Raw genomic sequence first — 27,386 nt, 5'->3', positions numbered from 1 at the left:
AAAAAGAAAAAATATTCTTTGAATGCATTCAGACTTCCCACAATCTGAGATATGGAGAAGACCCCCAGTCAATAAGAGCAAGCATGCTGGAGGTAGAAGTCAGATTCTGTCAAATTTTGGGTTAGTACCATGATACCTCTATCGATTTTTCAACACTGTTGTGGCTCCTGTCATTTTAGTTTGACTTCAGAAGGCAAGAGTTGTTCTAGAAGTGTACCAATACAATCCATTGTAGAAACTAGCACTGGGCTGAAAAAAATCACTCAGGTTCAGCAGATTTGGCTTGATACCCATATACCAAAGAACTAGCACAACTTATCTTTCTTACTAGTTTTATTTTTTTTAATTTAAAACTTGGAGTGATTATCAATCTTCCTTTTTCTGACTAGGGAATCATTAGCCTAAAAAGCTGAGAAACTGTTACAGAATGGTTTTCTAGCAATTGTGTAATTCTCCTTATACAGTCTTGACGCTGCATAGTTTGCATATGAAAGCCAGTTACTACCACCATCAGTTTAAAAAAAAAAAAAAAGCCCCAAAACGCCAAGAAACTTGACACAGTGTAAAATCCTACAAATTATAAATGTGACAAGATTTAACATTCTCAGCTCAGTAACAGAAGACATATATATGTACACACACACATTTATATACTATATTCATGCCACAAACCTGATTCGTATGTGCAAAAGTATATCTGCAAAAGTAGGATGGCTAAGTCTGGAAGCAAGTTTGACTGCATTTGTCTGTAGAAAGGATATTTAGTTTAAGGAAAAATCCATAGAAAAACAAATAAACTGAGAAATGGCTGTGAGGAAGTAAAAGCTAATGTGTTCTGAGAATACATCAGGCAGAGAGCACGCTTATAAAGCTGAGAGTCCTGCCAAAATCCATTAGCGTTGTCCTGAGTAAAGTGCGAGAGACTCCAAGTTTAAATGGGAAAGTCATTTTGAGAAAGAAGGCACTTTGGTTCCTTGGAGGACTGTGCTTACAGGGTGTTCCAGAGCTATGAAGAAACTGAGACCAGACATTATACAAAGATGCTTATTTTTTTGTCTCAATGTGTAAATTTATTGCATTAAGTAGAGAAAATGCATAGGGCATAGATAAAATGGTAAACAAGCAGATATCGATTATTAAACAGTGTCTATGAATAAGAACTGGAGAGCTTTCATGGACCAAATTGTGTATCCTGCTAGGAAAATGGCACCATCTGGTGGATCTTCTTTTTGGAAAATTTCTAATGGAAATTGCAAACATAATTTTGAGGCTGTTCCTCTGCCATAAAACTGAATATATTATAAGAAGTGCTAAAAATTAAATAAGAGGAGAAAAAAGGTAATAGTGACTAACAATATAATTGTCACAATTGTCCATTGTGGAAGATTACAGTTATTTCTTGCACAGTAAATGCCATCAGAATATTTAAGAGAACAAAGAAAATTACCCAGAAACTAAACCAGCTCATTAAGTGTTTACTTGAACTATCTATTCAGAGCTATGAGCAGCTAGTGAAGAAATTATTCTGTAATTCTATGAAATAAAGTTTTCTGAACACACTAATGGAGTACAGGAAATAAAAATAATACATACATTTGGGGGTTTTCTTTTGATACAAGTGCCCTCGTTTACTCTTTCATTACAGCACAATTCTGTTGATTTTGGGACTTCTGCAGTAGTAATTGTTGATTTTCAAATACGATGACAGTCATTGCTAAGTGCATTCTGTGGGTTACCAGTGGTGTGGAAGTCTTGCTTAATCAGTCAGTAGCTCCCCTGCAAATAATACAGGTGAGCCAGTCCACAGGGGTCTTTGAAGACAGCATATTCCGGCACCTTCTGCCCATCATAATTGCCCTGCTACATTGCACTACCTGTAACCTAACAGGTAACTGGATGAACTGGATGTACTCCCAGAGCTCATTTCTGCCTATGGCATGCAGTCCGTGTCATGCCTTGCCACTGCGTGGTGGTCCCTGAGAAGAAAGTTTGGGAACCATTACTTTATGAAAATGAGCATCCATATAATCTGCATTATACTCTAGAGGAAAATATTCCAGAAGACTTTTCCAAAAATTTGTGATTATCCTAAATAAACAAATGGCATTCAAGGCAATGTAAAAGAATAAGTATAGCTAAGCAGGATTTTTCTTTGTGTGACCACAACCAGCAACTGCTGTGTGCTTATGAGTCTTCAGTGAGAAAATACTTAGAATTACTTAAGGACAGTAATTTGCAGCTGCAAAATTCAGTCACCGTTGGGAACCCCAATAGTCCCAAGCATGTAATAGAAACATATTGAAAGCGACAAAGGAAAATTAATTAGACATTTTTACATAATGGTCAAAGAGTGCATTCCCTCATTCAATGCAGCCTTCATATGCCTACTGAATTTTAAGAAAACCAGACTGTATTCTGCATTATATTTAGCTGCAATAACAAAGAAATGAATGAGCCTGGTTTCTCCACTGTCTTCCTGTAAATTTCTCCTCAGCTAGCCCCCATTCACATGAATTATTGTTAGTTTCCTTTTTTTTTTACTTTCAATGATAAAAAAAGCATAGAGGCCCATAGAGAAAGTGAAATGAATAAATTAAAAACCAGACAATTAGAAGTGGCCTGACACTGCTTAGATTTCTCATTAAAATTCCATATTGTTTAGCTAGTTGTGATATACGCTCATTTTTGCCAGCCTCTTGACATGAAGCCTGTTGTTGGCACTAGGTGCAATGGGGCCAGGAAAAGACTAGTTGTGGAGCAGTGTCAATCATTTGATATGCAATACATTTCCAGAAAATACAATCTCACTTTTATTCATGCCATAATTGATTGAAAAGATTGAAATGTGTCAAAACTAGTTCTTTTGAATATCACTATAAAATAAAATTTAAAAGTAGATGAAAACAGGCAAAGAAGGCTGGTTAGAGTCGAAGGACGAAAAATGACTGAGCAGCCGCACGTCTGCTGCATCCAGAAGCACTGCTTTCTGGGAAGGAGACAGACTATAAAAGAGCTTTTTTTTTCTGTGGAGGGAAATCTAGAGAAAGCAGGAGCTGCTTCAGGGACATTTTATCAAGCTGCGCTTGGGCAAGGTTTGAGAGTGGAAGCCCCAGAGGAGAAGGAGGCAGGTGGGAAAGCGAGATGGTTGCAGAAGAACAGGCACAGTACGGCACGTGGCAGGAGGAATGTAGCAAATAAGCGAATGTAGTTAAGTAAACATGGGAGAGTGCAGAATAGATTGGCTGAATTTGGAGCAGAAACCCACTTTCCTGTGGAGTCTATGAGAATGGGAATAGGAATATGGCAGTCAAAGATTTAGCCCTCTGGAAATTGCTAAAGGTATGAGTCTTCTCAGCAGCCAAGGAGAAGACCTGCAATCAGTCTGGGTAAAGTAGCACTGTTTTCTAAAGAGGAGGGAATACTTTTAGCAGCTGGGTGGAAGACTTGGCATTTTTATTGTTTTGGGTTTGGTTTTGCTATTAGACAGTAACTTCTCATGTGACCAGAAGCCTTAATAAGTTTGAGAGGAAAATTGAGAACTTACTGCTTTCAGATGCTGGAAGTTTTAGCACCTCTTCCTGCAGCTGCAATGTGTACTTGCACAGACATGTGCTCCACTTCATCTAAAGGGTTTCAGAGTTGTAAAAAAAAAAAAAAAAAAAAAAAAGGAATAAAGTTATTCTGCTGCAACTGGACTACGGTATCATCCTATGTAATATTCAGAATGATCTCATTTGCCATAGGTCTCTAGTAGTTAATAAAACAAAAATGAATGCTAAAAACAACTGCTGTCTTATGCCTGAGGCTTGTTACTAATTTCATCACCCTGTTGAATAATTTGGATCTCATTTCAGGGATCAGTTAAATTGACAAATGTGATTGTGACTCTGGGGGAAGAAAATGATGTAAAAAATGTTTAGATTTAGGACATAAATAATAATTTATTAAACGGTGGGCTTTTGTCTCCTCTAGCATCTATGATACAGGTTGAGATACATTTGTAAAATCTTTTGACAGTGGCTTGAGTCAGTTTCAACTGAATTTAGTAAAAGAACCCTGACTACCATGTTTTTGGAAGTGCTAAAAATCTTCAAGCTGATCTAGTAAGTTGGAGAAATTATTCCTGTAAAAAGAAAACAGGCATAAGTGCTTTAGAATCTAAACAGATCTTTTTTTAAAGGTGCTTAATGTTTAATGTTACTTCTCAAAGGCATACCACTTTGCAAAAGGGACCAAAATATTTTGAATTTGGATTTCTTATATGCATTAATAATGAGATGTATCTGTGACAGGTGACAGGAGGTTTTACATTTTAAGAGTTCCCACAGAGTTCAGTCACATATTTTGGATACAGAATGCATTGTCTGCATAGTTAATGACTTGAAGAAAAGAATTTTTGCAGAATCATTCAAGCAATGTTTTGAGTCAATATTTCCACCAGAAAGGCTGCTCAAAATCAATTGATCGCTCACAAAATGAAGTTTGAAAATTTTAATTTTAATCCCATTTCTCTGGATAAGTATCAACATGACAGGAAATATCTGGTTTTACCTAGAATGATAGAGCTAGGTGGATTTCAAATTTCAAAACAACAGGGATATCTAAATGTCTGGTCCTTTGCTATCCATGGTAATGAGAGTTTTGTTGCTAATTTTAGGTTGAACGGGATCTCACCCTTCCCAAACAGGGCTTTACAGTGGGAAGTGCAGGATAACATGAGCTGAAATATTCTTAATTGGGAAAAAGATAAGGAGCATAATTACATTGTGCCAGAAGATACACTTTTCAATGAGCTGTGAGAACAGTTTTGTTTGCCGGTCATGGCTAAAAGGAGTTTTGAGAGTGGAGGTCTGGGCTTTTGATGTACCTCTGACACACAGGGAGGAGTGGCACATGTGTGAATACAGCCTTCAATATCACCTCGAATGACCCCAGGACCGCTGGCTAACTTGTTCCCAGTTCTGGTGTAATTCCAGTTTGAAGTTTTGGAGCCACAGCCCACACAGTCAATAACACAGGCTATCCCGTGAGGATTCAGATGTTTATTTTTAGATACAGGATGAATGAAGATTTAATGGATAAACGAACACTGTCTGCATTTTAGGGTGGGCAGGTACATTAACTTTTAGAGTGTTGAGATTGAAATCTCAAGTGCCTGAAGTTAAATAGTAAAACTTCAGCACCCACAATTAGGACACACTGATGAAAACAATACTAATTTTGAAATAGAGTAATCTTAGAGTAATAGTCTTCTCTAAGCAGAGGAGGAGGGGGTTTTGTCCCATACTGCAAACCTCCCTCCTCCCCATATCCTCCATCACGTTTCTTTGCCTCAGCAGCAGTTTATGCTGCAATCACAGCACTGCCTTGAATCTCTCTTATGAGATTAAAGCTGAGTCACAGAGGACAAGAATGTTAGTAAAGGTTTTTTTGTGTTATTGAAGAGTTCGTTCACTTCAGAGCTCAATTCCAGATATCTTAAAATTGCTTGCCAGTTAGCTGATTATACACGTAAAAATGTTCTAGGAAAGGTTTTAACACAGTAGTCCAATTTATGTAGAAGATCAAACTTCTTTCTGTTTCTCTACTAGCTATGGTCTTATTCCACCTACTATAGATAAATGACTGTCTTTCAGGCTCACTTGTTAATATTGTTCCGTGTTGCTGAAAACATTTAGATTTTCATTGATCAGGAGTGCTTATACAGAAGGAACTGAGAAGGAGAAAATGAAAGAAAGAGTGATATCGCATGAGAGTCAGGAAGCTGTCTTAGAAAACAGGCATTTAACCTTGTGAATAATTAAATAAATGAAATGTAAAAGTTTATAAGCAGTCACACGTATGACATTTTCCAGAAAGGTGGGCAGTACAAATTTGAACTTCCTCAGGCCAAAAAAGGCAGCTGAATTGAGAACTCCCACCATATGTGAGTGTCTCTTCCACTCCTCATGCCATCCTGGAAACAAAGGCTTTCTTGCTTTTGCCTGTTTACCATGCTCAAAACTGAAATGTTTTGCATGTATTGGAATGTTTGAAATTAATTTAAAATCATGTGATTGCTCAAGGTTTTTTTGTTTGTTCCAAAAGCTACACTTTATCTTTCAGTTTTTAACAAGGGAAACAGATAAAAAGAAAATCAGGTATTTGTACAGCCATAAGTTACAAGATGCCTTCTAATATATCGTAAAGTATTGTTCCCAATAAGCAATATTTTGTAGTTCTGTCAGCTCTTGAGATTGTCGTTTGACTGCTTCTTGACTGTAGTCCATAATTCTTTCAAAGGTATGACTTTAAGGAATTTGAAGAAAGAGAGATACTGCTTTATGTGTCTTAGATTGGGATAGTCTGGTGTACTGCCCAATGCTACATTCCCAAATTATGTATATTATTATGTCATGACCAGTGATATAGTAGAAGACATCTCTATTATCACCACACTACGGAGCAGCAAAAATCACCGTGCGTTAAACTGTCTTAGAACAGCAGCTACTGCTGTAAGTGTGAAGGCTTGTGTTTCCATTTTATCATGGAGAATCTAAGAAATAGTGAAATACTTTGTTGACCAACAGTCTGGTATAGCAGTAAGAACAGGACAAGATCTCCCTGTTCCAGTCTTCTGCTTTAGTCACTGTCTTTCCTAATGCCGAGAAAAACTCTGCCTGCAGTATCTTGAAACAGAGACGCGCTTAGTAAGGTAGAAAAGAGTGAAAGCACGTTTCTGTGACCTTTTGGCAAAGAACGTCCTCCTAGTTATGCCTGGGAAATGCATTCCTCCAGTGAAACAGTGACATTTTCTTTGGCTCACTGGGCTTTTCTCAAGAAAACTGGTTGTAAGTCCCTAGTCTGGCAGCACACAGTCCAGAAATTTGCCTGCTGTGAAGGACGCTTGAGGTTTTGTTTAATAATATTGTATTGTCAAAGCATTATACTGATCCAAATTATGAAGTAAATACAAAATTGGATTTACTGTTCTGATCAATAACAAATCAGACTGGTACACTAGAGGGTTGTAATATGATTTTAGAAAAAAAAACCCAGAATGCAGACACATGAAGACAAGGGAGTTGTCACTAATATAAGATATTTGAGACAGGAGAGTCACGCTCACAGCTAATTTTAAGTGGGTATATTTAACACTTCCATATGTTTAATATGACCTTGTGGTTTGAATTTCTTCTCTCTCCTAATCACTAAAATATTCTATTTTCAGTGCTATGCAATTGGCTAAATATGTATAGTAGTATTACCACAACATTGTCGGTCTTCAGTTGAAACTTTATAGATTTTTGCTAATTAAGTTGCAAATATTCCTTTTGTGAAATATAATGGCACTTATGTATTGTTATGGTAGTATCTAAAGGCTCTGAAAAGGATTGAAGTATTACTCCTGGTGCTATACAAAGAAAGACTGCTACTACGCAGTAGTATGATGCAATTGAACCAGATCTGTGTGATGAAAGAGTGAGTGCTGAGAACTTGGCTTCCAGAGTATATCTACCCTCGTGCTTTCAGATAAACTCTCAGCTGACCCCTTGGACTGAACACCTACCTATTAACAGCCGCACTGCATCAAGTGCACACCTACAGCATACCTTCCAGCTTCGCTTCACCCCAAAATAATCCAGTTTGCACACATAAAGAGTGTTTCATATATTAACCAGAGCATAGTAATTGGAAACAATTGAAACATTTGCTTCAAAAGTGCACTTCTGAACCAAATTAAAGCGTTAACACAGAGGCACTTCTATCATAGCCACAAGAGCAACGACATAGTAATACTCCGAGGGGAGGGATGTCTGTTTATACGGTGCACGGAATTGCAAAGCCAGGGTTAGGAGGGATCTCAAATTCACTTAATGCAGTTCCATGAGGATCAACCACACATACGTCATTCCTAAGGAACGTCTAATCTGTTCCCAAGAACTTCCAAAGATAGTAAGACTACAATCCCTCTAGTAAAACAATAAAATAAAATTACTTATGTGCTTACCACTAGCATTAGGGCTCTCTTTGAAGCCTGACCACTCTTAACGTGGATGCCTGCACTGTTTGCTGCTGCCAGCTGTTTGGTCCACCTCTCTCTCAGCAGTTTCTGCTGCAAGGATCATTCAGCTGCTTGTGCAAAGTCCCCTGAACTGCTGCGAATTATTAAGGAAATCTGAAGTTGACCTCCGTTTGTACCTTTATAAGTGGCTGGGTCATTCCTACACCAGGGATGGGATTTCTGAGAGGGAAGAGGAAGCCCAGATGAGAAGAGTCACTACAGTCAGCCCTGTGCAAGCTGTCTCTGTTCATCCATCAGAAACCTCTGTCTCCCTTGCTGTGTGTACGGTTCATTACTCCTTACCCTGTTCCTGTAGAAAGGGAAGTTAGTGCATTAGCTGTGTTTTAGGAAGGCCCAACTATTGTGGTAAAAGGTAGGAGATGTTTGGAAAGGATATGATGGCCTGTGTTTCAGGGTTTAAATCAATCACTGCTCGGAATCAGACCAGGACTTACACAGGGCCTTGTTATCCTGAGTGTTTTCAACTGAGGGATTTCTTCTACCTTTTTTTCTGAAATACCGTTTGTGATGGAGGCTGAACCTGGTGTCGCTTGGAGTAACAATGCCTCTTTTGCCATTTTTCTTATTCTTGCAAATGAGTTTGCGCCAGGGGAACCTTTTGTCGGGCCTGAGGCCATCCATGCCATTCCAAGTTCTGAAGCCCCGATAGTCAGACCTCATCATGGGTATGTGGGGTTACTGTCCCCTATCACCGCTGAAGGTTAATGTAGTTGGATGTTGATGTAGGAAGCTATGTAGAATAGTGTAGAAATTATGAATTAAGTCACTGAATGGATCAGATGACATTTTAAATTTTAATGCAAATATATAGAGTAAATCTCTATGGATTCTTCAGTACTTTGATCATGAAGTAGCAGGAGAGTCTTCAAAGCATTATTCTGATAAAATAATTAAAGAAAAACCAGCACCTTTCACAGAATATCACATTGCATAGTAGACTGTGTAAAGTCACTGTTGTGTTCTGAGGTTATTTTTGCATGTTTTCATGTCTCTGCCTAATCCAAGGTTGCCCCTAGGAGATTTGTACATTTTAAGTAGGAGAAAAGACCTAAAGATAAATACAAAAAAACATGAAGGAAAAAAATGTTCATAAAGACTGCTCTGCATCCTTCTTGAGAGATTTAGCCACAACACTTTAAGTAGGTAGGAAGAGATGTGATGGAGACAAAAAAACTTTAAAAGTGCTTAGTCATTAGCCTCTCCAAATCTCTTTTCCTTGAAATGTCACCAGTTCAGTATGAAATTTGGTTATCAAAATCTGATCTTAAGTGCATGACTCTATGAAAATATAACTGGCCAAAAGGTCCTGATAAACTTCTTTCTGTCATTCAAAACTTAAAAGATTTTTTCATCAAATTCTGGTGCAGAAATGAACTTTATTCAGGTAAAGATGCCTGGGTGAACATAGAATTAAATCATTTCTAACCAGGTCCAACGTCTGGTAAAAAGAAATTAAACAAACCAGCCTCCATATACCACCCGAACATCTACTGAAAATCAAAACAAAGTCCCTTTAACTGACATTCAGTATGAATGACATTTATTTCACACTAATTTTTTCTTGTGTCCTGTGTAAAGCTCAAGTTTTCTTATTACTACATTCTGAATAAATCATTTGACATTTGAAGAATTGGTGTGTGAAACTCCAGCTCATGAAAACTTCAAACAGTAAAATAATGGAGGTACACTATGACATGCATTCTTCTGAATTCTTTGTGTGATGTCCACCATTTCTGGCATACTTTTTTTTTTTTTTTTTGAGCGGATAGGGAGCAGTGTCACAATTTCAAGACTTTTGCCACACCTTAAGAATCTTCAGGAGCTCTTTCATGAGAAAGGTGAACATTGTATCCTGGATGGCTTAAAAATGCTTCTTGTCCTGGTACTCTTTCATCTGGCACTAGAAGGATGGTATGTTGTTGAAAGGCATGCAGCTGATACTAACAGGTGCTGTACAGCTAAACGTCGTGACAACCATCAAGTTGCATTAGCATTCAAAAGCTAAGAATTAAGTCCAGTGTGTCACTTTCCTCCCTCAAACTGAGCTTGATACTTAGCCTTTTCTTTGAACATTTACATCGGAAAAATATTTTGATCACACTGAAACCACTTTACAGATTCATAAATGAAGAGCTACTCTTTGTGCTATTATTCTGGGGTTGACCCTTTTTTCCTCAAACCCTTAAGATTTCAGTGCATCAGGTATGGCGAACATCTATTATTTCACAATTCCATTGAAGAAAATATTTACTTCTCCGGCACATCTAATTTCATACAGTGTTTTGGCGAAGTTCTCTGGTTCAGACATAGCATTTGATATCAGAAAGGTTCTTTCTTCTAACACAGCTTACACCACCTCCCTGCAAAACATAAACTAAACCAACAAAAGCATGCTTTTATCAGCACAGAGACATCTACAGTAGGGATTTTGTCAGCATAGCTATCATGATTAGAGGGTGTGCTGATTATTTTTATCTCCCACATCCTAGCCATGATGGGTATACTGGCAAAATTAAGTCCCTGTTGAGTCATGGCCTGAAACGTTATCAAGTTGCCTGGATGATAAAAGCAAAAGTCAAACCTAAGTTTTTCTATTTGTTAAATTTCATAGATGTGAGAGGAACTTCTGTCATATTGGTAAGAGGAAAACAATCCCCAGACTTGAAAACAGAAAGGAAAAATCACTCTCAAGAGATGTATTTCTCAAATGGATGGATATTAAGCTTAGTATTTGCTAATTGGTTCTTGTGCTGCTGCTCTTGTGCATTATTTCCAGCAGTTACTTTACCAGGCTACTCCTTTATGTGCGTATTGGGTATAGACTATTAGCTGCTATTTCAAGCTCCTCGTTTTCTTCAGAAGTGCAACCTCTGTAAACATTATCACAGCCTTGGGACTGTGTAAGCAGCTGGATGTCTTTATAAATAAATAAATAGCCTAAATTAATAAATATAAATAAATTAAATAAACAGTCAATGCTAACAGAGTCATTATTAGCTTAGCCAGATTGTGTGCCCTTAGTGGCTTAACTCTGGCCGACCCCAACAGATGAGGGTAGGAAAAAAAAGGGAAAAGAAAATAATTGCTTTGCTGATTTCCAAGCTAAATAATTATCTAAAAACCCCACAGCTGTAGGTTTCCCCTGCTTACCCTCATCATCCATGAGGGAGACAGGGACAGCCAGGAGAAAGGGACCTATTAATTAATTTGCAAGAAAGATTTTGAGAGGCAAAAACATTGTGGGCAATGAAATGAGCTGAGTCTTTCTAAAACCTTAGTTCTACTTTATAAAGCACTTACAGCGTGAGGAAGAAGAAACAAAAAAAATCTTTCTCCTTCACCATGCCATGTCTTCCAATTTGCCAGGGAAAAAACCTCAACACTGTTTTTCAGATGAAATCAGAGTGTGTATGTGGTTCAGCTTAACAAAGCCAGCTTCCATACCCCCTGGATTGTTGCCACTGTAAATCAAATGTTATTCTAGAGATACTAGAAATATGTTTGATTATGCACTAAATGCTGAGACTTGCAACAGCTGCTTTTAGCTACCAGCACAGCAAAAGTATTAGCAAAAAGCTGCCATTCTTCATCAGTTACAACAGGACATGGCAGCATTGCTTTTGTGGACATGGCTGCTTCTGACAGCTGAGAGAAAAAAATATATATGTTCAGTGCGATGTCTGGAATGCAAAACAGGAGAAAAGTGTGCTTCCCTGATTGTGTCTAGTATTCAAGGTATTGATGGAGCCAGCAAGTTTGTGTTATTGTCAAGGCTGCACAGCCATGAATACATAAACTGGAAACTGGCTTTTCCAAGTAAAATATGACTTACTCACGTTACTTTTGTGGGAGTCAGCTTCAGGAGTAAATCTTCAAAACGTATTATTGGTAATTTCTTCTATAAAAGATAAGTCCCAGAAGGGCAATGTCAGCATCTCTCTTTACAGATGCACATGTTCTCCCAGTACTGGAGCTTTGCTACTAGTAGCAGGTCAGGGGAATATTTATTGAGACAGGGGATCTCCTGATCTGAATTGCAATGTAGTGCTGCAGTGAGTCATAAATTCACTTTTCCTTTTTTTTTCTCTCTAAAAAAAAAAGAAAACACAAGAAAGGTAGATGTTGGTTAGGTTTTTACTTGAATTCTGAAAAGAAAATGGACATTGTTTGGGTTGCCAAGGTGCTATTCTTGGAATTGTTTAGGAAGAATATTGTGCAAAGTAGTGAGTTTCTATGCCAGCAGCTAAGCCTCTCCTTCCTCCTGCCCATATAAAAAACGTTTGCACAATTGTCTGATTTCTTTCAAAAGTACTAGGCAGGCCCAGCAGAGTGATAAAACCACAAACTCGTACATGTGGTAGGGGAGATGTTGTACAGCAAGATGATGACAACTTTTCTAACTCTACAAAAAAAAACATGTTGGGGGGGAGGGGGGAAGAAAAGAAAAAGAAAACTTGCAGCAGAAGATCTGCTGTTTGATCTTTACTCACCATGAGTAGATGCAACTACCTTGATAGTCCATTACGAAAAGTAAATTCTATGAAAATGCACATCCAATGTCTCATACTCATTTCCTCCTAACAAAAGACAGGAAAAAAAAGGTGAATAAGATAAATGGTAAAATCACAGCCCTGGGCTTCAGAAGAGGAAGCTTGAGTTTGTTCAGGAATCTGCTTGGCAGCATTCCATAGGAGCATCCGAAGAGGTTGTGGGATTGCTGTCATTGGAGGTATTCAAAATGCCTGGACAAGGGCCTGAGCGCTCTGCTCTGACTGAACCTCTGATCTTCATGGAGTGGAGAGACGCTCCAGCCCGTGTTCTGTGGAACACTTACAATATGCTGAAGTCCTGCTCTCACTTGCAGTATCCTTTCCCTTCTCAGTTACCCCCAAACCTTACTGCTCCCATCCAGCCCTCTCTTGCCTCTTCAAAGCCTCAAAGCAGGTCCCCCTCACTTTCTCTGGAAAATAACGCACTGCCAGTACTTAACTGGATTTTGGCATTTATTACCAAACTTAATGGGATTTGCATGCCTAGTGAAAGCTGATCTTAATGAGAAAAGACTTGACATATTGCCATCTCCTTTTTTCTTCATCTTTGCAATTCTATTGACTGTACATTATTTTTGCAGGAATCATGTCTAAATAAGTCTGTTGCCTTACTCTCCTAGCCTTGAATCCTCTCATTTTCCTCTACAGTGAAATAACTCATTTATCTAGTCCCAGTTGAGTTTTGTGAATTCTTGATCATGCCCTTCAGTTCAATGAACTAAACATAAGAAATTAAAATTTCCTGCTTGGTTTTTTTGGAAGCCAACAATAGCTCCACAGCCAGCAAGATACCCCACCTACACTTTGGTGATGGCAAAGCTTATTTCTAGGTTGAAAGAGTACAAAAGGTCAATATTTTAGTCTTTTATAAGAAAAAATCGGGGGGGGGGGGATCAATAAATTAAATGTTCTGTTTTGAAATTGGGGATGGTCTGAATTTTGGAGTAATTTTTTTAATAAATTCTGACTGGTCATTCGTAAGCAACTTGAAAATATCAAACTGGGTGTATTAGAAAGTGTTGAAATTTCTAGTACTCTTTGGATGGGAAGAAATTTAATCAATACTGCTCTTCTTTGAGAGGTTCTTCTGATTTTGGCAAAGTAGCATTTTTTCTAATGAAAGACTGTCAGAAAAAAAATGGTAATAGTTCTAGAAGTCAAATCCTTATTTCATAAATATTCTTATTATGGTATAAACTCAGGCTTCCTGTAGTTCCCTCCAGTCATTCTAATATAAACTATGAGGCTTTTTTAGGGCTATTTTAGTCAGTTTGTCCAGCGAGTTAGAGATGTTGGGCCCCATTCTATTTGCAGTTATTGCTGGATTGCCTTTGGACTTCAGCTAGCGTAAAATTCAGGCCAGTATGCTTGCTGTGATTAAAACAACTATTTACAATATGTTAGTCCTCAATATTGTCTGTATTATTTTAAGGAAAATATAATCTTCATTAAAATTCCATACCATTTCCTTGAGCTGTGTGAATGGTTTAGCATTATTTTTCTTCTCTTTTTAAAACATAAATAAATCCTTAAGCACATCATTCCATTCTCTGCATTTTATAATGCCTTACATCAAATATTTGTTGATTGCACATGAAAAATTAAAAAAAAAAAAAGTCTTTTTAAATGCTGACTATCGTATAAGGTATTTCCGAACAACAAAAAATACCATATTTTTTTTGTTCATTTGATTACTTGATGTAGTAATGTAAGTACATATTTTAATTAAAATGTCATGAGCTATAGTAAATATGATCCTCCATCACTACCTTTGTGCATTAAAGATTTACAGCTGTAGTGCCCTGTATTATTGCCTGGAAAAAAATAATTAGATTTTAGAGTCTACTTTTAAAAATATATTGGTTTTATTCTTTGCAATAAAGTAGAAAGCTTGTTAGATACAATGAGCAATGCTTGATAATACTGAAGGCATGAGAAACCAATTTCAAAAAAACTGTTTAGAACATTAGATATGTATTTAAGTTAGTAAATGACTGGAGGCACATTAAAAAAACATGCCTGACCTCTCATAAAAATATAAGCTTTACATATTATCTGTTTGTTGTAAAAGATATGACAGATGAATTAATACAGTTGAAACTGCTGTCACTGTGAAATGGATTATTTTTCATATTCAGTGTCTGCTGTTTATCAGGCTAACACATGACTTTGAATGTCTGCCTTAATAAATTGTCCTCCTGAGGTGATGGCCAGTGCTCTGTGTGACAGGTCTGCTGTTTCTATCAGATAGTCTCAAGTGTTCGAGAGATCTTCGGTATGGTGTTTGCAGGTTCTCTGTTGATAACCTGTGAGAAGGCGGGTGTTGTGGCTAGCCTTCCAGAAACATTCGATTTTTAAATCCTAACCTTTGGTAGGTCTTCTCAGTGGTCAGCACTTCAGAAAATAAGCACACTTAGAAAGAAGCTTAACTTTCTGCCCTTGCGTTTGTAAATCTTGGTCTGCCTGTCCTGTTCTCTTATGGAGAATGTCGCTCCCTTCAAGGTGGAAAGCAAAGGTCTTGGCAACATGATGATCAAATTTTGTCAGTTTGTACTCAGAAGACAAATTAAAATCAGCTGCCTTAAGTAGCAACCAGCGTGGCATCAGAAACATGAGTCCTGGCCCAAGGGGAGACTTGGGACTGTGTGACAGCATTGCCTTTTTTTGGCAAAAGTGCGGGCTATTGTCCTAAACGAGTCCTGAAGCAGCACACTTGTCAGCCAGAGCACTCGGTCACCCAGTTCAGACCTCAGCATCTGGGAGTCTGATGCTTTGCGCTAGCACTTCAGAGAGGAGCAACAGTCACCAGCCTAAAGTCAGAACACAGTGGAAGACTGAACAATTTGGAAAGAAGGCAGCAGCTATGTTAAAAAGTAGCATTTCTTTTCAGTAGAAAAAGCAGACTGAATTTTTCAGGTTGAAAAGAGAGTGAGATACCGTAGCAATGAAGACAATTGTGTGTATACTGGGAAGGCATGTTGCACTGTACAGTGAGTGAACATGACATGTTTTGTCAATGTAATTGCTCCAAAAGGAACAGATCTTGCTTTTTCTTCAACAACAGGAAGGGCCCCAAGGTGGCACGTGCAGTGAACGTACGGTTTTTCAAGGGAAGCGGGGGGAAACTTCAAAGCTACCATTTCCTTCTCCATCTTGGTCACTGGAGTAGAACTAAGTTATTGCTGTGGCTCCTTGAATTTCTGGAGCAGAAAACAGGGCTGAAAGTGGGAGATCCTATTACAAAGGTATTCCTTATGGACAGGAACAGGTGAAAGCCATCAAATGCTCTACAGGTATTCGATAGCTTCTGTCTGTCATTCCAGTAGGAAAATGTATTCCTCCAGCTGGGCTTGAGTGAGCTATTTAATGTATAGCCAGTTACGGTTATGTGTTACGTAAAGAAAGGCACAAGTGTTTGAGTAGGCACTGCTTCCACAATTGTTATACTGAACCTGGACTTTGGTCTTCCCTAACTCCTATCATTCTTCACCCTTCACATCCAGAAAATCAAGAGAGTAACCTCAGGTTTTTAGTTAACTGAATCCATCTCAGTTGTTTATTTTCATTCATTTATTCATTGCTAATAATTTCTTTCTTTTAGAAGTTGATCTTAATGGAACACTCCATCAGCTTAAAAACTTGATCAGCCTATTGACTTTAAAAAGTGATTGTTAGTCAAATAACACATTTCTGTGTCTTCTTCAGGAGATAGAAAGAATATCTGTGGAATAATTTTCATTCTCTGTTGTTCAATCAACAACTGTAACAGGAGCAGTCTTGTATGACAAGCCATCATGCAGCAAGTATTTTTACTATGTTAATTGTAAAAAGCCCTTCAGCACCACTGTCAGTCCTTATACAGAAAGATGCTGGGGGAGCGGGGACTGAAAAAAAAAAATCCTTCAAACAGCTACTTCTGCTATCAGTTACTTTCCTGTCTGTCTCACAGGACCTTTCACATGGAGCATCTCTCAGTGAGGCACTCCCAGAAATAAACTTCGACAAGTCCATTAAGGTTAATTTTAGATTGTGAACATCCTTTGAAACTTGCCAGTTTTCATTACAGAAAAGTAGCAGTCTTGAAGTGCTTGCAGTATTCCACGGATATTCTTGAGAAAATCTCAGATGACCTCCAAATGCAGAACACTTCTTAAAGCAAAAACAGTGGGGATAACCCTCCTCCCTGGGCTGGTTCTCATGTAGGTTGTCTTAAGCCTCACTCACTCCAAATCAGCATTGCAAATTCCGACATTCATTTGCACAGAAGATCATAGGAAACTATTAATTCTTCAAAGCTGATGGGAAAGCCTAAATACGTGGCCGTTTGTTTTGCTGAAGGCTATAGTTTGAACACTGTTTTCATTATGAGGTAGTGGGGGAATGCAGGTAAATTGCTTAGCTACCAGCAGGAGGGACAAGATATTTCTACAAGACTATTGCCATTTACAGTGAGTTTTCTGTCTTCATGTGCATTTCTTTTGCTCCATGGGTCCCCTTTAAGTCAGAATGTAAGGCAAACTGCACTAGGTCTGGTCTATAACCATGGCTGAAAATAGAGTGTCAAAAGGAGGTTCTTCCTCCACAGTACTTCTGTTTCCTACTGAGCTGTATTGGTAAGGCAAGAAGATTCAAGTTTAGATTTTGAAGACAACTGGCTGAACCAAACACCTAATTTCATTCTACAATGGGAATCTGAATTCCACCTTTAGAAGACTGCAGTGTAGTTTTTAAAGGTACTTAGAGTTTGGTTCGCCGGCAGATTCAGGAGTTGCTTGATGAAACACTTGTTTTAAAGGCAATTCACATATTTTACTTCCACTGTTGTCTAGCGTTTCACAAAACTGTGGAGTATACTCCTTTTTCAAAATCCACTGTTGTGCTTCCCCAGACCTCCATCCTATATGTGTTGGGTAAAAAGTTTTTGTAAATAATGCATCTATCATAAACTGTTCATAAATATCTTCTGATGGTGGGCTGCTTCCCCTTTCCTTGCCATTATGCCTCAGCTGTTACCTAGATGGTTGCTAACATGGAGATGAAGAATTGGTTGTTTTATTCTCGCCTTGTTTCCAGTTGAACAAGAATTACAGTAGAATCCACTAGCAACAGGACTAACGTGTCTGAAATATCCCTGATCACTGCTCTATACTGAAAATATGATTACCTGTGTTTCTTTGCAGGAGCATATGTGCTACAAGTAAAGGCAACAGATGCTGATGATCCTACTTACGGAAACAGTGCTAGAGTGGTTTACAGCATTCTTCAGGGGCAGCCATATTTCTCCATTGATCCGAAGACAGGTAAATAGTTTATCAGCAACAGTGGAAGATTTAAAGTTTAGATTTTGATTCATGTGGGCAGTATCAGTGAATAAATATGGACTGGGCTGATATGGCCAAAAGCCAGTAGAGTAACTTTGCACATGATTCAGTTTTGAGTATTGACTAGTTTTTGAATAAATTATAATCTGTTGTAGAAACAAAAGAAACATGCCTCTGCAATCAGTCTAAAATATGTATACATTGAACATTTTTTTTTTTTATGCTTTACCATTTCTCTATAGCTAAAGTTTTATCTGCTACATGCATTCTGTTTTTTGGGTTTTTTTCCCCTGATGATTCAGTTTTGTATCTTGGGTCTACATTCTTTTTTCTTAGCATTTTTACTTGCTGAACTTACAGTCAGAAATTCTCTAGCAAGGATTGTTTTGCTATATAGAGCTAATTTGAGACTGTGGAACAGCTAATCATCTTTTGCCCTCCTCTTTTCCTGGGGCATGGTATGTTTGTCTGGGGTTGCTGGATGTGTGAGCAGAAAAGGATAATACCTTTAAAGAGACTGAAGTATTTGGGAGGTTGGTAGACATGTTAATTAGGTATCTTGTCCTATACTTCTAAATGTCATTCTTGTTTCTGTATTTAGTAATTCAGTTAAGGAGCCAATAACCTACATGGTGAATTCCATGCATTGTGTCATCCTGAATGTGTTACAGAGATAGTTGTCCATATGCCCCTTTCAGCAAATAGTTTCTCCTTCCAGTGGAGCTGTACTTGAATGTCAGTTTGTGTGTTAAAGAGCCTTTATCTCTGATCAATAGTTTGGCAGTGAGAGCCTCATAAGGCTGTTAGTGCACTGTCTCCAGTGGGCACATTCCTTTGTCACATGCTTCATTTAGCAGGAGATCATATTGCCATTTTCAGTGAGCAATTTTACTTTTCGAACTGAAATGGGACTTCTTCAAGTGTCTGGGGAAAAAGAAGTATTTACTTTTATACCTATTTTTTTATTTCAGTCTTGTAAAGAATGAGGAGGAATTTAATGGCAAGAAAAACCTTTACTGGAGCCACAATTGGAGTTCTAGTACAAGTTTCCCAAGGAAAAAAATTAATAGTTGTTAGTACTTGAAGAAGAACTTTTTTTCCCGTGGCACTTTGAAGTGCTGTATCATATGCTCTCATCTATTACTTAGTAGTGAGTAGCGAGTGGATCATAGGTGATGGCCTGCACTGTACTAGCCCTGGAACATCATACAAACCCAGTGTTTGCACATCTGTATATCAATATCTTTAATGAGTTATTCAAGTGGGCCTTGGTGGTAAAAGAATGGACACAGCTGTAAAGGAAGATTCATGAAACAGCTAGCCCAGCATAGCTTAAAATCCTATACCAGAAAAAAGCATATAGATTCACGCTTCTATGAGCAACAGTAATGTGCTGTAACCTGGCTTACATTAGAAAGGTCACAATGTGAGAGTTACCTGTGCGTCTAACAATGACTGTAGAGATAGACAGCATGTGAATAATAATGCACAGGACCATGCTTAATGATTTGCTGTAAAATCCAGGAGTCTTGGGCAGCACTACAGATCTGGCATTTCCCATTCTTTATTTTATAACTGAGGAGATGATACAGTAGTTTTTCACTGCAGAGTTTTACTGGCAGGCACCTGCCTTGGGTGTTTTTGACAGGAGAGGGGAAGAAAGCCATTTGGCTACAAAATGACAGACAAACTCAGAAGTGCTGGCAGATAGATAAGCATTTTTGGGGTTGCCGTTGTTGGCTTTTTTGCTGTCTCTTGCATTCTAATGACAATTTTGAGACATTCCCTTGTTGTTATTTAAAGAACTTAAGAACATCCATACTAGGTCAGAGCAAAGGTCCATGCTGCCCTGTGTCATGTTTCCAAAAGTGATGGCCTGCTCAGCTGTAGTGAAGGATAAAAGAAGAAATGTTTAGTGATGCACCCCCTGAATACTCTTCTAGTCTTCAACAACTTGTTCTTACGAAGTTCCTGGGCGATTAGCAGTGTCCGTGTGACTAAAACTCTGAAAGGATTTCACCTCCATAACTTGTCCACTTCCCACTAGAGTTGACTTGTCCAGGAGCATAGTATCTGCGCACCCAGTGACTAGAAATTCCACAGCAAAAGGTTCTTTGGGTGAAGACCCAGGTCCGCTTGCTTTTTTGAAATGCAACACCTCTTAACTTATTTCATACCTCACACTTATATTGCACGAGACAGTGAGCAGTTAATTCCTATTTATTAGTTCCCCGTGACCTTATAGACCCATATTCTCCTCCAGTTCCCTTTTTTCTAGATTGAAGACTTCTTTAAACAGAAGCCATTCTGTAACACTGATTATCCTTCTCATCCTTCTCGGGATGAGAAAGAGCACACAGTATTCAAGAAGGAAGCTCATATAGATATATAAAATGGTTTAATTATAACACTTCTGTTCTTTATTCCTTTCCAAACAGTTCCAAACATTCTGTGTACTTTTTAGCTTCTACCACACAAAAGCTGATATGTTTGTGGAAATTTCTATTACTACCTTAAGATCTGTCGTGGTTTAACCCCAGCCAGCAGCTAAGCACCACGCAGCCGCTCACTCACTCCCCCCCACCCAGTGGGATGGGGGAGAAAATCAGGAAAAGAAGTAAAACTCGTGGGTTGAGATAAGAACGGTTTAATAGAACAGAAAAGAAGAAACTAATAATGATAACGATAACACTAATAAAATGACAACAGCAATAATAAAAGGATTGGAATGTACAAATGATGCGCAGTGCAACTGCTCACCACCCGCCGACCGACACCCAGCCAGTCCCCGAGTGGCGATCCCCCTCCCCCACTGCCCCCAGTTCCTAAACTAGATGGGACGTCCCATGGTATGGAATACACTGTTGGCCAGTTTGGGTCAGCTGCCCTGGCTGTGTCCTGTGCCAACTTCTTGTGCCCTCCCAGCTTCTCGCTGGCTGGGCATGAGAAGCTGAAAAATCCTTGACTTTAGACTCAACACTACTGAGCAACAACTGAAACCATCAGTGTTATCAACATTCTTCACATACTGAACTCAAAACACAGCGCTGTACCAGCTACTAGGAAGACAATTAACTCCATCCCTGCTGAAAGCAGGACAAGATCGCATCGCAAAGCGGTAATGGTGAAACCACTGACCATAACTTTATATATGAAAGAAGGATTGTGTTTGGCATGCACATGATTTTACACATACACCTTTCTCAAATCATTCCTGATAGGTGATAAACATTTGCTCTGATATGAATGTGGTACACTTGAAGAGTTTTTAACCTTTGTGGGTCTGAATGTCACAGCTGCCCCTTTACTCCTCTTCTTTACTGACCTAATTTTTTGCAGTGCTTTGCTGGAGGTAAGCAAACTCTGGAAGCAGGAGAGTTAGCTTTTATTGCTCTTGCAGGAAGGTTAAATGCACTACAGTCCCTGCTGGAAAGCAGCTGTTGGACTGGCACATTTTAAGGCCTCAAATCTTATATGTGGGGGTTACTTCTTGATGCTATGAAATTGCTCTTCTGATTTTAATGTGAGTTTTCTTTAACACGGAGCAATTCTCTTAAGAGAGATAACCTCACTTATCTTTCCTCTGTACGTTCTGTTCTTTTACTAAAATGTCCTTTTGACAAACTTCTTTCCACCCAAACTTCTGATATGTTTATGAGGTCAATATTCTTCTTTATGGCTAGATGTCTCCAATTTTTTCTTAGACCTGGTATTCTAGTCCATATTCTGACCTCAGTTATATTCTTGAAATCCAAATTGGTGTCAGCAGGAGTATTGATGTTAATATTTATTCAGGAGGTTTTTCACGGAACCTGGATTTTCTCTTCCACAAAAGTGGATCATCTCCTGTTGAATTACGGCTCAATAAATTTGCGGAGTGTATCTTCTGGCCCAGGTCCCATACATACTATTTTCAATTTTCAGCAGCCTCATCGAGACCATACTTTTCTGCACATTTGATATTGATGACATTTGCAAAGAAAAAAAAATCGAAGTTATTCAGTTCTGGAGCTGAACAATCTTTACTTCAAAATCTTAAGGTAGAAGGATTTAAAAACACTCAGAACACCATTACATGCACATAAGGACTCTACATTATAATAAGCCTTTGATTTAAAGTTTGGATATTCCTTGTCAAGCTAAAGCTGGAATACCAATATTTGTAGTGCTTTCTTTCCCATGGATTTTTATCTCCATTTTAGTTTTCTGTTTTCCTGATCAGAAAACTTTAAATCATCTTTGTCCTGTCCATATGAACTTCTGATTTTGGTGGAAATAGTATTTTTCAGGGTTTTTTCTATGCTTTTGAAATAGAGTAGGTAGAAAAGGAAGAACTGCTTATGAACTGCTAGACATGGAAATTACTCTCATTGATTTTTTTTGCTGGAGACAAAGGTTTTTTACAGAAAAATATATGGAATGACCTTGTACTTCCAGACAGGAATAAACAGTGGGGGATTGGGAACGTTACTACTAGAGTGATAGCCAATCCTTCATTTTGTGAAGACCATCTGGAATATTTCTGACTGAGAAAGCTACTCAGTTCTACCTAAAACAGGTATAACAATCAGATGAACTGCATCTCCTGCTCACAACCTACTATCTGCCCATTTTCATGTTTTCTACTTATTTTGTTTTGCTAGTATAACAAGGGAAGTCTTTAATTCTCAGAGCTCTTTTCTCCTTGAAATGAGCATACCAAGGATGTTGTAAAATACTGTGGAACATATAGTCTCCACAGTGCAAAAGTACGGATTAAGACACTCAAGAGGAAGCCTAGTAATGTTCATTCTATTTACAAAAAGATTTTCTCATAAATCTCACATGAATATGAACAAATTTTTACAATTTTACAGTTCAAGATTCCTGTTTGGAACAAACAAAACATTGAACACCACTGTTTTCAAAAGTTCAAAAGCATAGTGTTGCAGTATCTAAATGTTCTTAAGTATTTGCTAGTCATATTCCAGATCTATGCAGTACAATATATGCCATGCTGAGGTAGAAAATAGTAGTTATTATTAAAGTTGTCATTATCATAATCGGTGTTACAAGTGGAGAGAAAGGAAATTGTTATACAATTCAATTCAATGGGAATTTTTAAGAGGTTCCAGAAATAGCAGATTTAGGTCAAAGTTATTTCTAGACTCTGAACAAGAACTATAAGTGAACAGTTCCTATTCTTACTTGTTAACACAGCAGTGGTTAGTCGCTATAAAGAGAAGAATGACCCTTAAAGCTTGTTTCTTATCATTCCGGACGCATTATAACACCAGGGGAAAAAGACTGCTTTTAAACCCAAATAGTTTAATACTAGAAAATAATATTTTCTAAAACAATAATAACTTAGAGCAGAAGCATGCTTCTAGTTGGTTTATTTTTCAGTTGTGCATGCCATCTGCACCAGTCTGCACTTAGCCATTTTCTGAAAACTATTGCTGAATATATAGCATTTTTGCAATGTAATATGCATTTGTAAAATTTTGACAGAAATGTGTTTTCTCCTATACATTTGGTTTCAAGAGAAAGGCTTGAGAGCCCAAAACCTTATAGCTTTTTACAACCTCATCAGCTAATCCTATGATCAGTAGTACCTCTTGCTCTCTACAAGTCTTCCTTTATCATGTACATTCTCAACATATCAGAAGGGAGATTATGGCATACCTATTTAGACATCAGCTATCCAAAATCACTGAAGATTAAGAGTCATTTGGGTAATGTCTTACCATGGTATTTTAATTACATTTCTTTAAGGAAAGTCCTAAAGTTTTCATGGCATCTATGTGCTGTATCAAGAAAACTTTGTCACACAAAGGAGAGTCTTCTAATAAAGACCTCCTTTTGTACAGAAGGAATATTGTCTTGGCCTACAGTAGCTTAAATGTGATGGCAAGTGACTGGTTGCGAACAATTGAGGATGCAGGCTCTGAAATGCATTGCCATCTCTTCCTACATGGCCCTACTCTGCACAGTGCAGTGTTCTTGGGTCCCGATGTGGCAAACCTATGCTCACACCATTCACATCCCTAGTGAAAATGCACCGTCCTCTTTCAGCCGTTCATGTCCTGATTGAAAAGACACAGCAGTCATTTTAAATGGTTGAATAGCTGAGGAGCACACTTATGTAAAGCCTGAGTGATTTGCATGTTTCTGTGTGAACTCCTCTCTTATCAACCCTTTAGGAAGAGTTCCATTCCTGGTCCAAGAGACCCAGTATTAAAATGGAATAGTAGACAATCTCAGTCCTTTGCTTACCTGTTCTTTCTCTTTCCCATTTCTTCTCGTAGGTGTAATAAGAACAGCTTTGCCAAATATGGACAGAGAAGTGAAAGAACAATACCAAGTGCTGATCCAAGCCAAGGACATGGGAGGACAGCTGGGAGGACTAGCTGGTACTACCACTGTAAACATTACTCTCACGGATGTCAATGACAACCCACCCAGATTTCCTAAGAGTATGTTGTATTCCAAATGCACTAATTTTCAAATAAGCATGACTGAAAGTATTAATGTGAAAAATCCTTTAGATAAGGAATTGAGATCCAGGAAGAAGACCAGTATATAATGAAAATATTTAGAATATACTGTTGGGGTTTTTTTAAATAATATAAAGCTCAATTTTAAAGTATGAGTTTTGAATGTTTGAAAGGAAATATATCATCATTCCACAGGACCAGCCTGAGCCTGAGAGTTCATTTCATTTACGCTTTAAAAATTACTTGGGAAATACTATTTTGTCAAGGGAAACTGGATGATCCCCTTCAAATGACAAAAGATTATAACCTGAGACTTCTAGGTACCAAAGACAGAACTGGCTCATGCTAAGCATTGTACACTCTCGAAATAGTGGTCATCCACTGACAATTTATAACATTTCATATCAATTAGTTTAAATGAGGCTTTTCAGAAGTATACTAATTTAAAGAGTTTCATAGTCTGTATATAATTAGCAGGATTGTCACTTACTGCTCTCCTTAAATTTACTGAAGTTTTGTATATTCCGTACCTTTGAAATGCAGAAACTAATCAAGCATAAACCTTGATAACTACGCCGAAACAACTAGCTGCTAAAAGTTGTTAGTAAGGCAAATTCATATGAGAACATTCGTGTGAATTTGCAGTAAGATCATGGCAGCTTTTTACTTTGAATCATTTTTCTTGCACATGAATTGTAATCCCACTTCATGTATTATAAATGCTCCTTAGGTACAAAACCACATCTGAAACTTCGCACTTTTCTTTCATATAAAAATTCTTCTTTTCCTCATGTGAAAATATATTGCGTTTCTGCCTGCAAGAATGACCATGTTAAGAGAAAGGTCCATCTGGCCCCGCCTTCTGTCTCGTACAGTAGAGGGTATACATAAGAACAGGCCAAAACAATACTCTGGAACATTTTCCTCAGTTTCTAATGATTTTTAGCCCAGATGGTGTCTTTGTATTTAACAACCCTCAATGTTAGCGAGGTGCACAGATTAATCATATATCGCACAACCAACAGCTTCCCCTCATTTGTTTTGAATCCATTCCTCCATATATACCTACATGTTGACCTCTTTAAAGAATTCAGAAAGCGTTGCAAAATATGACCTTTATTTAGAAAAGCTGCACTGAGGTTTTTTCAGTATGAGATATTCTCCATGAGTCCATGAATCCTGCTCCTACTGTTTTGCCCTGTGCATGTGAGTCATATCTATCCTTAGCTCCTTGAACTCCCTGGAAATCTTTGGGGAAAAAAAGTCAGTGTTATATTAGCACCTCCAAGCCTTCTTGTGCTACAGTACTTTGAATCAAAATATTACACATCATAATAGTTCACTTATTTCATTCTTCAGGCTCTTGGGCATGTAACAGCTAATCCCAATGATTTGTTACTGTTGTGTCTGTTCGTTCCACAACTGCTTCTATAGCTAATTAAACCTTCTCATGAGTCCCCGATAAAGAAGGGTTCCAGGATAGAAAAATTTCCCAGCTATTCTATGCTGAACACAAAGAAAAAAATGTATTAAGTTTTACATTTGTGATCTTATCTTCTCTGAGCACTTCTTCTGTATCTCAGTTTTGGGTTGGCTTTATGCAGTTCCTCTCAGGCTTTTGCCTCCAGATGTCTTTAAAAGACAATTATTATTAGCTTGTTTGCCAGAGATTTATTCAAACTCATTTTTTGTCTTCTTTATTGTAGTTTTATAGATAAAGCAGATTTTATGGTTCTTTCTATTGTCCTCCCTGAGACACAACTTCATTTTTTTGAAGGATGTGTTCTTGCTTTTATTAGCTATGTTGTTTACTCTTACAGACTTGCTTTTTAATGGGTGCTGTGCATTTGCTGTGGGTCTTCAAAATGGTGTCCCTCGATAGCATCCACACCATCCACAGTGATTTAACTGTCTCAGCTATCCCATTCAGGTTTTTTATAGCAATATCCCTCAGTTTTATTTATTTCCACTTTTTTTTTTTTAATTTAACTGAGTGCAACCATCATGTAATTTTGGCTTTTATTGCTCCTGCACAGATATTGCATTTCAACTCATTATGGTTGCTGTAAAATTTAGAAGAACTAAAGAACTTTTCCTGACTAGCTAGTGTTAATACTGTTCTCTCCTTTAAGTCTCATTTGACTTAGAGCTTCCTTTAACAGCCATCGTTATTCCTCCACTGATAAGGTCTACTTTGCCTTTCCTGCGCTGCCTGACTGATTTCCTTTTTTCCCACAGATTTCAAATATGCCTATTATGCTGATATTCTTGTTTAGCATGAGGCATTAAAGTTACCCATACTAGCTTCTATTTTAACCCTTGGCTTTATACTGTGGCTTGCTTTCTCCTCCTTACTGGACCCTAGTTTGATTCTGTGTGATCTGCTATTTCTGCATTTCCTACTGGATTACCATCACCTTTTGTAGCATTCTTCAGTGAAGAATGCAGAATTCTGATGACTGCACCCTTTATCTGAACTGTGTCCTTTTGCATGTTTTTTTGAATTGTGTGCTTTCTAACACCTGCAAATTTTGCTGAACTTTTCAGCTAGAATCACAATGGTCAGAGAAAAGTTTTTAAACTTCCTGAAGCCTGTTTTTCCTATGGCCAAAATGAATTTTGCCTCTTCTCTATGGGCGCCCATTCTTTAGCAAATGCCCCTACTTTCCAATAATGTGAATCCCTTCTCCTTACACCTTTGTCTCAGCCAGGCATTTAAAGCTTTGCCTTTCCATTTTTCTCTCCCTGATTGTAGATAGTGAGACAATTTCAGACTATGCTACTATGAATGCCTTTAACTTCAGCTTTCGCTTCCCAGCCTAAATTTCACCCCTAAGTGTTTTGTCCAGTCTCACCCTATTTTGTCAGAGCTCACCTGGACTACAGCCACTGGCATCTCCTTGTGTTTCCTGACATCCTGTCAAAACACTGGTGAGATGCTCCAAATCTGGTCAATGAGCAAATCATCCCAGAG

General features: G+C 38.1%; 1 protein-coding gene across 1 annotated transcript in view; it reads left to right on the top strand.

Moving 5' to 3' along the window:
- The window catches only part of CDH12 (cadherin 12, type 2 (N-cadherin 2)), a 156,194-nt gene that overhangs the window by 62,569 nt on the left and 66,239 nt on the right, over window positions 1-27,386 (top strand). The window contains exons 3-4 of the mRNA XM_010571465.1: window positions 17,796-17,915; window positions 24,224-24,391. Coding sequence (XP_010569767.1) covers window positions 17,796-17,915; window positions 24,224-24,391 — 288 coding nt within the window. The remainder of the gene's footprint in view (window positions 1-17,795; window positions 17,916-24,223; window positions 24,392-27,386) is intronic.

The sequence above is a fragment of the Haliaeetus leucocephalus genome, unplaced genomic scaffold, assembly GCF_000737465.1.
Source record: "Haliaeetus leucocephalus isolate CR32 unplaced genomic scaffold, Haliaeetus_leucocephalus-4.0 Scaffold328, whole genome shotgun sequence".
Taxonomy (NCBI): domain Eukaryota; kingdom Metazoa; phylum Chordata; class Aves; order Accipitriformes; family Accipitridae; genus Haliaeetus; species Haliaeetus leucocephalus.
The sequence above is the reverse complement of the archived record's forward strand: the minus strand, read 5'-3'. Positions and strand labels throughout refer to the sequence as shown.